A 16753-nucleotide genomic window follows, 5' to 3' on the forward strand; every position below is an offset into this window, starting at 1 on the left:
AACTGAAACAGCACATCGAAACGTTAGAAACACGCTTAGCCAGTGTTGAAAAACTGAAACAGCACATCGAAACGTTAGAAACACGGAAAGCCAGTGTTGAAAAACAAAATACACAGCTACAGAAGGAAAACCAGTCACTCAAAACACAAACGGGGACAGTGCAAGCAACCATCAAAAAGATTAAACCAAAAACAACCACGAACAGGGACACCCAGAGACTCCCCATTGAAGCCACAGCTTAACAGGTCAAAGCACACTCGAAGCCCTCTCAGACAATGCAGACAAGCAATGAAAATGAAATTGTGAAGGAAAACACACAATCCACTACCCATATCACACCTACAACCCCCACAAATACACACCAACCACCCACAGAAACCAGCCTGATAAACCCATTTCCAGTTCCAGCCCACATCCAAGACACTTTCCTCAATAACAACATCACCAGCCAGATAAACCCATTTCCAGTTCCAGCCCACATCCAAGACACTTTCCTCAATAACAACATCACTACAGCAAACAGCTTCTCAGTGTTGAGGGAAGACACACTGCCTGATGAGACACCAACCAACTACAACAAAGATACGAAAGTAGACACAAAATCAAAAACCACTACTCCCAGCCCAACCACCATCAACAAACGCTCTGAAAGGGAAATTCTATGTAACACACAGATAAATAAAATGCATCCGCTATACTGATTGGAGACTCCAGTATACGGGCTATTGATGCACAGAAACTGTCCCAAAAAGGCCATATTATGTGTCAAAAAGTGCATGTGCCAGGTATGACTGTTGGTGACATGCATGAGTGGTTACGCAATCTACCAACCCATCCCTCCATTCACTTTGTCACTGTGCATGTTGGAGTCAACTCTTTGCCGACAAGTGCTCCCCCGAGCGCTGGTACGCCACAGCTCAATAATCCCGGCTCAGGGTCGACATAACTTCAATAACACCATCCTCCCGTCACTTGGCAGCAGCCTGTGAGAAACTTGGTGCTGTGTTCATCAACAACCACATCACCTTCACAGCCAGGTCCGGAGCCCCTCAACTGGACCTGTACAAAGGCATCAACCAGCCCAGCCCCAAAGGGACAGCTAAACTAGCTGTCAACTTGAGTATTGACAACGTACGGTCGTCTGGAATGTCTGTCTCTTGGTCGCCAGACAGTGACCGTCCAGACATCCCCCATCGTGATGTGCGTCCACGCACACGGCAACCTCGCGGTCGACAGGGGCCGCAAAGGAGACCTGCCTTCCCCAATCCCCCGCCACCCACTTACCACCAACCACCCCCACCATCCCTGTACCACTACCCTCCTTTGGTCCCTAAGCCCAAATCCCCCATCTTTCCTCTTCCCTCTGTCCACCCCCATTATCCACCACGAGGGGCACTTCACTGTCAACAGACGGGAACGCCACAGGCGGGACGTTCCTGACAATCACCCAGGCAACGCCAGTGTTCCTCGACCGCCGCCTGCCCCCTGTGTGCACAGCATACCGCAATGTGTTAACACTTAGGACTGCATTAGTATGCGTGTGCAGGTGAATGCATGTGTGCGAGGACGAGTGCGAAATGACTGCGCATGACTGCGTGTAAGCGAGCGTGAATGTAGCGTGAATGCGTGAATTTGTGTCGCTGAACTCTGCCTTCAAATGCCGAGATATTTGGTGCGTACAATCTGACATTTCCTTTTTGTCGTTTCTACAGAGTTACGCGACCGTATTCCCTTGTGGAGTGTTTTGATTCATTATACTCCCTTTCCTCTTGTTTCTTCACTACTACCTCCCTCTTACTCTCTTCGTTCTCTCTCTCTCCCTCAAAATCAACCGTGATCAATTTCTGTGATCATTTCTGCGAATCAAGTAAATACACACTTGTCCACAATAGCTAAGAAAACTATCACCACAGATTACACAAAATTGCATGACCTTGAAAAATTAAATTTGTATTGTCAGGATAAAAACACCTTAGTTCAAGTAAATATTCCACCCATAACAGTATTTGAAGTCTATAACTACCCTATCCAACTAAAACAAACAGGAACACGCGGACTGGATGGCATCGACAACAGTATCAGTATCAGTATCAGTAGCTCAAGGAGGCGTCACTGCGTTCGGTCAAATCCATTTTCGCTACACCACATCTGCCAAGCAGATGCCTGACCAGCAGCGTAACCCAACGCGCTTAGTCAGGCCTTGAGAAAAAAAAAGAAGAAAAAAAAGAAAGAAATAATAAAAAATAAATAAATTAAAAAATAAAAATATCAAATAAAATAAATATTTTTTAATAACAAAAAATAAATAAATAAATAGAACAAAATAATAAAATAAAATAAAATAATTAAAATAATTAATAATTAAATAAATAAAATAAATAAATAAAAAATAATAGATAAATTCATAAAAATACAACTACTAAGAATAATATAATAGATAAATACATAAAAATTCTACTACTAATAATAATAGTAATATCCAAAAGGCGCTAAATCTTGATTAAGTCTACTCTAGGCGCGCGCGCGCACATACACACACACACACACACACACACACACACACAAAGATGATGATAAATGAGCAGATAAATGTAAAACATGCAGACACACGTTCACACACACACACACACACACACACATTACCCTGCAATCCCCCCCCCCCCGGCCCCCCTCTCCTCCACACACTCATTTCTAGGCTACACATCGCAACTTCCACGACACACACACACACACGCACGCACGCACACTTACTTGTACAAGCACACGCACATACGCCCATATCCCCCCCACCCCCCACCCACATATATACACATATATGTGCACACCCGCACGTTCCTATATTCCGTTGCTCCCACAGTGTAGACATGCATACACACACATGCCTCATCCTACACACACACACACACACACACACACACACACACGTGCACAAAGCTCTCCTGGCACATGTGTACACTTACACCCTTGCGTACACACACACGCACACAAACACACAGACACACAAACACACACGCACAGAGGCTGCCACTGACTGTCAAGGAGGCGTCACTGTTCGGACCACGTCTGTGGTTCGGCCAGATCCATGTTCGCTACGTACACCACATATCCTGTAGGCAGATGCCTTACAGCAGCATAACTGACCCGGCCAACGCCTCGAGTGCATGCTCATCTATTTGTGTACCTATATGTCAAAGTGGACTTCTTTTTACATGCCAGAGGACAACATACACCATCGTTGCCATGGGTTCTTTTACAGTGCGCCAAGTGCACGGGACCTCGGTTTATCATCTCGATCGAAAGGCTAGACGTTCAGTTTGATTTTCCAGTCAAACGTCGTCGAAAGGGTCACAGTGAGAGCGGATTCGAACCCTTGCTCACCCTGACGGACTCTAAGCAGCTGAGTGTCTTAACCATTCTGCCACCTTCATCCTCAAACTGAGCGTCTGGTCTTTCGGATGAGACGATAAACCGATTTGTCCGAAAGAGGCAGTGACGCCTCCTTATCAAGTTTACGTATGGAAGGCCTCACAAAGTACATTCAATTTATGATTCATACTGAAATATATTCAGAGTGAAAATGTTTTTGAATTATTGTTATTTTCCCCCCACTTATCAAATAAGCTCAAATCAATGAATTTAAATGAAAAGCCAACTGAACACTATAAATAGACTATGAAAAATGGGTGTGCTAAGACATGCAAGCGCCCATGCATATGCCTGGTGGTTTGACCAGACTTTACCAGCATCCCCGACAGAACAGATTGCGAACACACTGAGAGCGTAGCTTGCCGGCAGGCTACAAATATACATCAGTGCGATTGCTATCAAAATATGCTTTAATTAGTCATCATCTTGTGTGATCGAAAAATTGTGTGTGTGTGTGTGTGTGTGCGCGCACGCGCGCGCGCGTGTACGTGTGTGTGCATGTTTTATCTGGAAGAATTTAAGATTTTTTAAAAAGGTCTTATACCGAAGTCCAAGTTTTGCATGTCTAGCCCTCTTCACAAAGATGATTTTTCTATATTGTCTCTTTTTCAAGTTTTGCATGTCTAGTCCTCTTCACAAAGATGATTTTTCTGTTCCATCTTTTTTTTATATACTCTTTCAGAGTAATTTATACTTCAGTTTTTGAGCTTCTAAGCATGCTGCGAGCACTTAAAAAATGTTATGGAATTCATCTAAAAACAAAAATCTATTTCCTTTCCTTGTTCTGATGGTCAAGACATGAAGACACACCATGGACAAGTCTGCATGCTTTGCAGTCTGTATTGCTTTGTTAGCAATTATTCATAAACATTGAAAATGTGGAGTGATGGCTTAGAGGTAACACGTCTGCCTAGGAAGTGAGAAAATCTGAGGGCGCTGGTTCAAATCACGGCTCCGCAGCCAATACTTTCTCTGCCTCCACTAGAACTTGAGTGGTGGTCGGGTCGCTAGTCATTCGGATGAGACGATAAATCGAGGTCCCGTGTGCAGCATGCACTGAGCCCACGCAAAAGAACCCACGGCAACAAAAGGGTGTTCCTGGCAAAATTCTGTAGAAAAATCCACTTCGACAGGAAAAACAAATAAAACTGCATGCAGGAAAAATTGTAAAAAAAATTGGTGGTGCTGTAGTATAGCACTGCGCATTCTCTGGGGAGAGCAGCCCGAATTTCACACAGAGAAATCTGTTGTGATGAAATACAAATGCATGATCTCTTGTCCACATGATTGTTAACAAATTGGTTGATAACTTCTTTAGCATTGAAAATGCATATTTTGTCCACATGATGGTTATCCAATTGATTGACTACTTTTTCAATAATTTTAAAAATGCATGATTTTTGTCCATTAGATTGATAACGGTTTGATTAGTTAGCTATGTGGATAGATATTCTAAAATTGAATTGATTGTGTATCTTACTTGTCCCTGTTTTTTACTTGCAGACTGTTATACGTTTAACCGTTTTCTTATGAATACACAATAACATCCCCATTTAGAATTATAAAATAGATTTTACTAAATGTTTTAAAGTTAGAACTTTTTACCAAACTGATGTAGTACTCATATTGTTTTTTCTTTAAGTAATGGTATATTTGGGTTTCTTTTTATGCAGATAATGTAAGACAATACTTGATGGTATATTCATTATTATATATACTTTTTTTTTTTGACGGTGGTGGATGTGATGTGCTTTGCTTTGCTGGGATTTGTGCCTGTGTGATTCAAGACTGTTATGGTGCATGTGTTGATTTGCTTATTATTATGTCACTTAATCTTAAATATCTATATTATAGCCATTATCATGTGAGACTTGTGTTGACTTTGTACATATTTTATGTCACTTAGACTTAAATTTATATATTTTATCTGAGATGAGGGTACTGCACTATATAAGCCTGCATTTTATCATTGTATCTCTCTCTGGTAAATCTTGATATGCTTAATTACATAATATCCAGAAATGTCACAAAAATAATTTTTTTTTTGCTTGCATGCTGTAAGTTTAACCAAATTATTTATAGCAAACACTCACATTAACAAAAACCCACTTGGCTGATACCAATATGATCTTTTCTTCTTGCAAATGGCATACTTCCCTTCTTAAAGTGATTCTTTCCACCAGTTTTCCAGTATGTGATGTTTAATACAATTGACCAATGCAGTTTTTCTGATCTATTTGGAATTCCACTGCCTGAAAAGTGAAATAATTTGTTTCTAATGTACTCAAATTAAACCCTCCTTGCATTTTTGAAAAAGCATGCAGAATACAATTTCAGAAAAATATATCTCATGTCATTGGAATCAGCATCTAATCCAGTAGACATTTTGTTATATCAGTTCTTCAGGATTTGTACCGGAGTGCTGATAATTCCTCTTAGAAACAAGGTCAGAACTCTATTTTGGCCCAGTAGTTTGAAACAAACTGCCCTTCACAATATGTAACGTGGATTCCCCAGTTCATTTTTTTTTTTTAAACACATCTCTTCCATCACGCTGACCATCTTATTGAAAGATGTGATTTTTAAACTTCTGGTGGCCGAGTATGTGCATGTGTGCTTGTTTGCATGGTTGTGTGTGCACAGTGGTTTGTATATGGTATGTTGTACTTGAATGCTTGCATACTTGTGTAACTTTTAATGGAAACAACACAAGCTCCCTGTCTGGGAGGCTAGAGTGTCTATCATTGCCAGGAACCACAAATTGTGGCTTTAAATTCACTGAATAGGATTGGAGTACTGATGTAGGATGTGGCCTGGGATATCTTAGTACTGTACGTGTCAGCAAAACTAAAACAAAAAAGAAAAAAAGTGGCCAAACAGAGCATACTCGCTAAAGCTATTTTATTTGAAATGGAACAGCTTATGAACAAATGCGGTATCCTGCAGGAAGTTTCATTTACAACACAAACTTGTTGACCTACAAAGTGTCAGGAAGTCAAAGCTGCCCATTTTGTTGTGTTGCATGTGTGTGTGCTTTGTTTGGTGCATTTGTGTTTGTGAGTTTCTTCTATCTATTAACAAAGTCAACTTAATCCTAGTGCAGCTTTTACCCAGGCAAAGAATCTTTTCCTTGTATGTAAGTGAAGGAGCTCAAATAATTTAGTATGAAGTTAGCATTATGAAATGATGTTGCTCTGCTCACGTTTGTCTTATATCTTTATTTCCTGTTTGATGTAAATATGAAATAAAAAGCTTCATTACAAAAAAAAAAAAAAAAAAAAAAAAAAAAATCCTCAGTCCCATGGAGTACCTGTTTCTACAAGGTCTGTGTGAGGTGACCAGCTTTCTGTTTCAAACAAGCACATACATACAAGGTTCACATTCTTTCCACGACACTGGAAATAAGCAACAATGTACACATTTTTTACTTTTAATGAAGCCACCAAAAAAAGAGCAGATTTTTTTTTAATAAGCAAGAGAAACAATTAAATCTACAAATACAATTGCTTAACATATAACAAAACCATGAAAAGTTTGCCACTGACAACCTGCAACAGAAAGCACATGCTGTTTAAGCTTGTGCAAGACTGTGTGCACAAAGATCAGTAATTACTTTTATATGCCAAAAGTAACTAGCACAGTGCACTAAAAACCACGGTATTTATCATAAAACCTTCAGTCTTCAGCAATTCCAATATCGGCAATTCCCATAAAAATAACAAGTATTTTGTGTTGCCTACCTACCTCATCTGTGTATTTATTGATGTTTTTACAGAATACAAAATGTTACAATATTAAAGAGTATCTAAATATTCTCAAGAAGAGAACAGATACCTCTGCAGTAAAATGAAATTAACATAATTGTTAACAAAGTGTCCAATTCAATGTACGGAAAAAACAAAAAAATCTCTTTGCAAGCTGCATGCTACTATGGTAAAGAAAAAAAAAGAAGAAAATAGAATGGAAAGACAAGTGAAATGCTTACACATGGTTTATCAGTTCAACGAAACTTTGTTTAAAGGATATTAGCGAAATTTCGTTTCAAGGATATCTGTTAACATTAACATTAAGCAGAGTCTTTCCAAATGTGAGTTTTTGTTCTCTTTAAGCAACCACTTGTCTTTCAACAATGACCATGGAGCCCACATGTATCTATGGATGTGGATATAACTAAAGGTCTGTATAAGGTGACCAGATTTGTGTTTCAAATAAGCAAATGAGTAAGTTCACAATCAATCCATATTGTCCATGACACTGCAAATAAGCAACACTATACACATGTTTTGTAAAGGAAATTTTCTATCTAAAATTACGTTTAAATAACATACTTACCGTGACCCAACTAGTGCAGACTCCGGCAGGGGTCTGACATTCCTGTCCTGTGCAAACTACTATCCGCCTATGCGGAGCAGACGAAACTACGGCCGATAACCTCCCGGAAGTAGGTAACCTCCCCTTTGTCCCGCTGGTTATCGCCCTCTTTTTCCGGCAGCCATCATGACTCCTGTACCTGTGCTCTTCATACGGCTAAGTTTTTTCGTATTTTCTGTCTGTCTGTCGATCCTCTGGCGTTCTTGTTTGTGGTCAAATTATGTCTCCAACCAGGTCACATAATTATGTAGCTCGATTGGGGAATCGTGCTAAAATTAAGGCGCGATCGCAATCGATTCGCTGACACTCTGGGCCCTCTACTACTGGCCCTCTAAACAACGCCAACCCGCCGCCTTCTCCACTTCCTCCGCTCCCTCCGGTCGACTCCAGACCTCCGCCACCTCCTCTGGTGACTTCTAGAGGTTTGTGGTCACACACTCAGGTCAGTGTTACCTTTCATGTCATTTTTATCGATCCGCGAACTCACTCGACGCGATCCGCGTTTTCTCGGCCCTGCCAGTCGGCAGTGTACGAGTCGATCTCCTCTATCTCTTTACCATACCCACAGTTGCACCAATGGAATGGCCACAATCCCTTGGGGACAAAAAAAAAAAAAGGCAGCTTGTCTTGGATCCGCACGTTAGACTGGGCCCTATGTGCGATGCGTCCGTGGTGGCGGCCGTGACATCGGATCACGCGACCCCCCACGCGGCTTGCCTCGACCGTCTCGGATCCAATAGCGACCGAGGCGTGTAGGGATGCCCTCCCCTGGTGTAGGGAGGAAGGTGGACCACTAGGGGACACGCTTGCCCATACGCGTGCACCCCCCTCCTTGTCCGGATCACCCGATCCAAAACATATCTTTTAATGAAGCCACAAGTTAAAAGACAAAAAAGTTGAATTAACAAGATAAACAAGTGAATTATTTATATGATGGCATAGCATATAATGAAACCTTCAAAAGTTTACCTAAACAACCTGCAACAGAAAACACAAGCTGTTTAAGCTTGTGCAAAACTGTGCACACAAAGACTGGTAAAAGATAAAATACAGTTTAGCCCTACATACTTTAATGTGCCACCTGAAACCACTTCATTTATCATATTAACCTCCGCAAAACCTTCAGTCTTAAGCTAATCCAACACCAGCAATTATTATAAAGACAATAAGCATGTTGTTTTGTCTATCTCATGTTTGCATTTATCTTATCAGGTTTTCACACAATTTAAAAAAATTACAACATTAAAGAGTAAATCAATAGTCTGAACAAGAGAACAATAATAGTAAGTGGGTAGTAAAATGAAATCAACTTTCTCAATACCATAATAATCATTTATTAGCAAAGTGTCCAATTCAGTGCACAGGGAAAAAAAGCAAAGTTGGTTTGCCAGCTGTATCATTCTGTGGTAAAGGAAAGAAAAGACAAGTGAAAAGCTTACACATGATTTGACAGTTCAGCGAAACTTTGTTTAAAGGATATAAGCGAAACTTCGTTTCAAGGCTATCTGTTAATAAGAAACAGATACCTTCCAAATGTAAGTATGTGTTCTCTGTAAGCAACCACTTATCTTTCAACAATAACCACTACAGTATTTTCAAACAAGTACCATAAGTCTATAAAGCAGGTTCCGGCGAAGATCAAACATTAGCTGAATGTCAAGTGCAAACAATAACAAGCAAAAGCAAGAAAAGAAAGTCTAACCCAAACATTTAGTCCTGTCACAATATCTAATCAGAAGCTCTCAGTGGGTTTCCTCCAGAAACACACCAGCATCAAGTTTGCAGAAAAGTCGAAGTTGCTGTTCCAGTCACTGATGATCTGATCAGGCACCATCCCACACCAGACTGTCTGTCTGTTTAACTCAGATCAGAGCAAGTAAGGGCAACACCTCGCTCGTAGAAACCATGGTCCTTGCCCGCAGGCTTGTCAGCACTGTCAAAGTCCAGGGTGAACAGCAGCTGCCCCCTGGTGGCGTTCAGGTACACAGGAAGAGTCACCCTTCCGGCAGACGGGGTCTTGCTTTCATCAGTCCTGAAAAGAAAGAAAAAAACATGTTCCTTGCTTCTAGCTGCTAAAAAAGTAGCATGTTTTGTTCTCTCACAACCCTTTTAAAAAGAAACATTTTTTAATATTTTTTTAGGCTTTTCATTGTGAATGAATATTCCTGCCTCCATTCACTCTGATTTTTTATTTTTTTCACATCCAGAAACTGAGACAGAAGAAAAGGCTGTCATCAAAAGGATACCAGTCATGATGTGACTGGCAGTGTGTACAGGCACTTGTGCTCATTTGTGTACTGTATGCAAGATACATGCACAAGTACAGTTTTCTTAGCAAACAAATAAAAAGACAACAACAGAGATGAAACTAAAAATTCTCAAACAGCAGCAGTTCAAGTGTTACTCATCTAACAGTGACACTGATTTAAGCAATAATCAACAAAAACATACATCCACCAACATATACATGAATCACCGTAACACTGACCACAGACAGACAGGAACAGACAGACAGACAGATAAGTGTTTTTCTCACTTGATCCATCTGAGCACAGTCAGCTTGAGATCCGTGGAGATGGTAGTGGACAGCTGTAGTTTGTTACTGCTGCACACTGCTCCTTGCAGTTTCAGACCTGTCACACCGTCACACGCACATATAACAACCACTTTTAAAATTTTTTTATCCGGCAGTGAAATCTCTATGCAACATCTCTCGTTCACAGACTGTAGTAGAACTGTTTGATACACCAATGAACCTCTAATGGCACTCAAGACCCCTGTTACACATATGTACAAAAAAGTCATTAAATTATCCTGCACTAATTTACCATAAGCAAAGTTTCTTATCACTGACTTTAGAAGCTGTTATCTGTCATGAAAGAATCTGTTACCAAAGACCAGTTACCCACTTACATGGATATGATAGCTTTTCATCGGGCTGACTTTTTTCTTATGCAATTTATCCTTTTTTTCTTAAACTGAATGTTAGATTTCCTGCTATTCCAAAAGAGATCTTTGAAACATTTCTTACAAAACATACTAACACACCCATATGCACACAAATATTTTGAAGAATAAAGAATCTTGACACTGATGATAGTTTCTATCCAGAAAAGAGTGTAGACAGTACCTGTGACACCAAAACTGCAGTCATCCAATGACTGTGGTTTGCCATCCTGCACCAACACCTGATAACAGAATATTCACTTTTTAAAAAAAAATGACTTCTGACTGCAGTGTATGGGTTGACTTACTGAGCAGCTCATTCTGAGGACAATGTTTTTCGTCATTGTTGTTGTTTGTTTTTGCAACAGCTTGGTCATTTGCAGAGTCTGGGTTTTTTGTTTTGTTGTTGTTGTTGTTGTTGTTGTTGTTTTTCTTTTATTATCTTTGATATTTTTAACAAAAGTGAGTCACACCAAAACTGAAGTGGTATGGACATGTCTCATGATCAGGATCTGCCAAGAAAATCCTACAATGCACAGTGCTAGGAGATAGCAGGAGAAGCAGACAGAAAATGAGACGGGAGGATAATATCCCAGAATGGACAGGCCCGAGACTGAGTGACGCCCTGAAAGAGACAAGCAACAAGGAGAAATGGAGAGAAGTGGTTGTCAGATCATCAGGGGTGCCACTACAGTCAAAGACTACAGGATACAACAAGAAGAAGATGAAAAAAACAAGAGTCACAAAACTATAAGATATGCAGAGAACTGTCACTCACATCCAGGTAGAGCTCCTCCAAGGACCAGTTGTTGGCCTGAGCAACAAACTGTCTGGTGGCTGTGATGTAAGCCTCCGGGATGAACAGGCCTCCCAGCCACACATTCAGATTCTGCACAGTGGTGCAAACACAGCAAAATGTTAACACAAACTCATGAAAAAATGACTAAAACATTCATCAATTCACGAATACATTTCATATTAAAAAAATGGCCCAGCAGGATGGAACAAACTGCCCTTCCCAGTCTGTCAAATGGATTCCCCAGTTCCAGACACACCTCTTCCACATCTTACTGAGTAATGTGCTTCTCAAAAAGTCTGCAGGTACCTTGTGTTTGTGTGTGTGTGTGTGTGTGTGTGTGTGTGCGTGTGCGCACATACTTGTTCATATATATATATATATATATATATATATATATATATATATATATATATATATAAAACTGTAAATGCCTCAGCTCCCTGCCTGGGAGGTGTGAGAGTCAATCAAAATTATAACTATTATCAAGTAAAAATGGAAAAGCAAAAGATGACCTTCAGTTCTCTGGAGCTGGAGGCCTGGGAAGCCTGCACGATGGCCTGGAGCTGCTTGACACGCTGGGAGAAATCTGTGATCCACTGGATGACAGTCAGGCCTGCCGGCACGATGTAGCGACGCCACGAGCCCGGAATAATGCCTGCAGCACAACACCCAGTTACCCACCATCATGGTCTAATTCCCTGTTTTCTTTTTGTTTTCTTTTTTTTCAACAGTCTGACGCTTCAAACAAGCCTGACGATGGCAGATACCATTCTCCTCATGTTCAAACAGTTATATATACATTTCTACAGAGACAGACAGGGGGGCAGGGTGGGGGGTCTAGTCTGATTACTGCATCTTCAGATGGTTTTGTTTCTGACTACTAAGTTATCAGTTTCACTTTCAAGGAACTGTCAAAATGTATGGACTGACCCATATATACACCATATCTGCTGTAAAAAAAAAAAACAACAACAAAAAAAAACAACAACAGATGCCTGCCCTTCACATGAACCCAACACGCTGACAGCCTAGTTATCAGTGCCATCACATGGGCATGACAAGTTTCACTTTCAGTTGTATTCTCACTTGGTGGTTTTAGTTTGTTGGCTTTAGCCTCTACATTGTTCCAATGTTGTTCATGGATTTCCTAGAGGACTGAGCATGTTTTAGATAACACTTTTTGTGTTTTGTGTTTTGTGAAGCATGGCTCTGACAGTGCACTCAGCTGGTCCACAGAAACTATAGTGCAGCTGCACTGATGGGATACAAAGTGTTAACGATAAACAACAGTCTTTCTTTCTTCACCCACCTTTGACGAGGTCAGCCATCATGGAGCGATGGTGGTTGGTGGGCTTCTTCTCCCCCTGGCACACCTGCATGACGTCGTTCAGGTCACGCCGCACGTCCAACAGCAGACGGGACCCTGTGTTCACTTCCCGCTCAAAGTAGCGGAACAGGGGGTCCTTGATGTTCTCCATGGTGCGCTTCATGCAGCCCAGGGACTGCACATCACCAACAACATGTTACAGAAGCCCTTGGGACACCACTATATTCAACGACAAACTGATCAAGGGTGGTGGAGACGACTGGTTTAAACTTCTAGGTTTGTTGGGGACTGCTACCACCAACTAGTATATGTTATAGAAACTCTCAGGAGAACACATTTCTCACTGTAAATATTCTGTGACAAATTTATAAGATCAAATCATCTCGCTGTTAATATTCCATGACAAATTTATCAAATCAAATCATTTTGCTGACAGACAAGCTGACCACAAATGGGCCATTTCAGGGCTGAATACTCATCTGTTCTTAAAACCAGTCAAGAGTACCAAATATAAAGTTAAACAGTCGATTAAAACACCTTCTAAATTACCAGTTTACCAATGTCTCACTCAGTCAAAGTAATTCATATTAAGTTATTTGATCACTCAAAGTAATTCATATTAAGTTATTTGATCAAATGTGATGTGAATATTCAGTTGGTTTCACTTCTAAGGCATTAGGAAATGGGCATTTGTTTTTAACACCGATTCTGTAAAATACTGAAATAAATAAAATGTCATATGTTGAGACATGCAGAACTACCCAGAAATGTGTTAATTATCGACCAGACTGTGTTGCAGAGACAGGAACATGCATCTAAAATGGCAATGAACATGCCAGATTTTTTCCATTATAAATCATTAAATGTCATCAACTGAACACCCAGGATTTGAATATTTCATTCTTTTTTTATTTTTTTTTTAGATATTCCTTCCTTTCTTTTTTACAACCACCTAACTTAAATAGCTTTTCATGTATGTTGTGGTTAAAAGTAATGCAATTTCTTCAAAACATAGTTTGTTCTATATTCTTTATTTTTGTGTCTTTAATTTTATGCAAGAGTGCAAGACAGGAAGATAGAAAGAGAGAGAGACAGAACACAGAGACTGAGAGACTGAGAGAGATATCACATACCTTCAATGAAGGCTACTAAATGTACTTGCACTTTCGGTCTCTTTTTCTAAATATGAAGTCTCTAAATATCAGAACTAATCAAGTTCCACTTCCAAATGTTTTGACATCTCATCTACATACTCTCAGTAATATATATATATATATATATATATATATATATATATATATATATATATATGAGAGAGATACTATATTATCTGTATCTATATGTATCTATAAATCTATCAATCTGATATGTCAGTATCATATATATAATTGCACATACATTTTTCAGAGTTGATAATGAAGCATGATTATTGATAACCATGCTAAATTTGGTGATTATGAACACAGGAGTTCCTGAGAAAATGGCAATGAAATTAAAAGTTTACCACAGACGCATGAACATGGACAGTCAGACAACAGAATCAGAGTGATTACATAGTAATTTGTAAGCACATGTCAGCCAGTTACCAGAATCTTCCACTTTTATCCACAAAAAGTAGCCCAAAAGAAAGTATGTTTCTATACATAAGAAAGTCAAAGATCAGGTAACACCAATCCACAGCTTTAAGTCTTCTTTCAGTAATTTTATAATAATGAACCAAATTTTTTTTGTTCTGTTAGTATGTAATACATGAATGTAAGGTTATCACAACTCGCTTCCCATGTGAAGGGTTTACCATAAGAAACCAATGTAAATAATAATAATAATAATAATAATAATAGTAATAATAATAATAATCACCATCATCATCATCATCACATAACTCCCAAACAAACAAAAACAAATACATTAAATAAGAATAAGACAAAAAAAAGAAACCACAAATGAAATAAATCTGACAGACAATTTCCCACCATTCTCTCTACCCTACAAACAATAAAAGCGTTCATAAGCTCCACCAAACGGAAAAGTATTATCATTACCACTTAACCCAGCAAAAATCCCAGAAAATGCAAGAGAAAACACAATGTCAAAATGAAATAAAAGACTGATACACTAGTGTTCATAATATATGGTTTACTTAAAAACTTGCATTAAATACTTACTTAGACTTTTTTGCCAATAAAAAGCACCAACTATACCTCTGATAACCAAACAATTAAAACAAGGATGAGCATATGTCCAGGGAGTAAAGCACCAATTATTTTTATATCAACTGTGCTTCACATCTTCTTATTCATTTGTTTTATCTTATTTATCTATTTATTGGTTGTGGTTATATTTTCCAATTTCACCTCGGTGATAACGAATGCTTTTGCAGGACGCAGAGTGGAAAAATAGGTAAGAGGGGTAGGAGGAGGGTGTGAGGTAGGAGAGGGGAGACTGATAAGGAAAAATAGCTAGTATATACAGAGACAGAGAAGGGACTAGGAGGAAGAAAGTGGAAGGGGGGCGGGGGTGGGGGTGGGGGGCGCGGAGGTGTGGGGGGAATAAAACAGACAGATCGGGGGTTGGGGGGAGTTGGATATTGCAAAAAGAAAAAGTGTGTAAATATATATACATTAAATGTAAGACCGGAAGAAGGATTGGGGAAGGAGGGGAGGGGGGGGGGGGGAGGGAGAGACACAGGATGGCAAAAAACAAGTTATGTTCAGAAATATATGCATGGCAAAAACAGCTGTTGAAAAACTTTTCTTTGTGCAAACTTTAGTTTGAACCACCAATCATCTACTCCTCCCACCCCCCCATAACTTGCAAAGAAACGTACATCTTGTTTTTTATCAAGAGGGTAGCTATCAGACATGAAAGCACAAAATAATTCTTGAATTTGGTTTTCAGTACCATTCAGATGCTACTGGACCACACATATTCCAAGTATGGCTTTGGTTCTGCATTATGCATGTGTAAGAAAGTTTTCAGTGAAACCTCTTGGATTTGTCTTTGCAGAGGATTTAGCAACTTTGTGAACTTATTCATTATACTTTCGTTTTCCATTTCAAAACATCAAAGAGAGAGAAATTTGTTTGGGGAAGTTAGAATCAATCAACCCTTTAAACAGATGTCTGAAAGATCTTATCGAAATAAATTCTGTTTATTGTCAGAAAAAAAAAACTGAAAGAAAATATGCAGTGCTAAGAATTTTTGTTCACTTGATTTTTCTTTGTTTGTGGTGGTTATGGATCAGGATTTATCATAGATCACACAATCATTATTAGTGTGGTGTGGTGAGGAGTGTTATGCCGTACTCAGAAGCTACTGCTGTTGTAAGTGAAGTTGTTTTGTTTTTGTGTGTGTGTGTGTGTGTGTCTGCATACATTCGTGTGTATATATATGTGTTTCACATGCTTGTGGGTATCTGTGTAGGTTGGATTTGGGGGTTGAACAATCCATTCCAACTCTTTGACAACATTGACTGTTGTGCTCAATGCACACATGGTTTCACTTTTCAACTCGCTTCTTCCCCACCCCTGTTTTCACCAGAGAAGATCAGTGTTCAGAAAGAGCAAAGGAAAAGAGAAGTTCAGAAGCATTTCTGAGAACACATGCAGCAGTATGAAGCAGCTTGCAGACAAAATGAAAAGCCCAAGGAAAAAGCGTCTTCAATACACTACAGCTCCCAATCCTGATGGTAATTCACACACACACACACACACAAAGGATTTGCAGAAATCTTTTAAAATAGAAATTAAATATATATGTGTTGATATAAAGTAGGTTGGTATTTTGCGTTGTTGTTTTTCTAACTATCATTCAAAAAGTGAAATTTTCCTGCTTTTCTGACTGTAAATCAATGCAAGGGGTATAAATGCCCTCCTATCCCCTCC

At 39.5% G+C, this 16753-nt stretch overlaps 1 protein-coding gene across 7 annotated transcripts in view; it reads right to left on the reverse strand.

The window, feature by feature from the left end:
* Positions 1–8651: 8651 nt before the first annotated feature.
* Positions 8652–16753, reverse strand: part of LOC143281098 (cytoplasmic dynein 1 heavy chain 1-like) — an 89792-nt gene continuing 81690 nt past the window's right edge. For all 7 annotated transcript variants that reach the window (XM_076586051.1, XM_076586052.1, XM_076586050.1 and 4 more), the window contains 6 exons: positions 12852–13044; positions 12055–12197; positions 11522–11632; positions 10928–10985; positions 10334–10430; positions 8652–9829 (listed from right to left, as the gene is read on the reverse strand). In XM_076586051.1, coding sequence (XP_076442166.1) covers positions 9655–9829; positions 10334–10430; positions 10928–10985; positions 11522–11632; positions 12055–12197; positions 12852–13044 — 777 coding nt within the window. In that variant the 3' untranslated portion in view covers positions 8652–9654. The remainder of the gene's footprint in view (positions 9830–10333; positions 10431–10927; positions 10986–11521; positions 11633–12054; positions 12198–12851; positions 13045–16753) is intronic.

Source organism: Babylonia areolata, chromosome 4 (assembly GCF_041734735.1).
Source record: "Babylonia areolata isolate BAREFJ2019XMU chromosome 4, ASM4173473v1, whole genome shotgun sequence".
Lineage (NCBI taxonomy): Eukaryota > Metazoa > Mollusca > Gastropoda > Neogastropoda > Buccinidae > Babylonia > Babylonia areolata.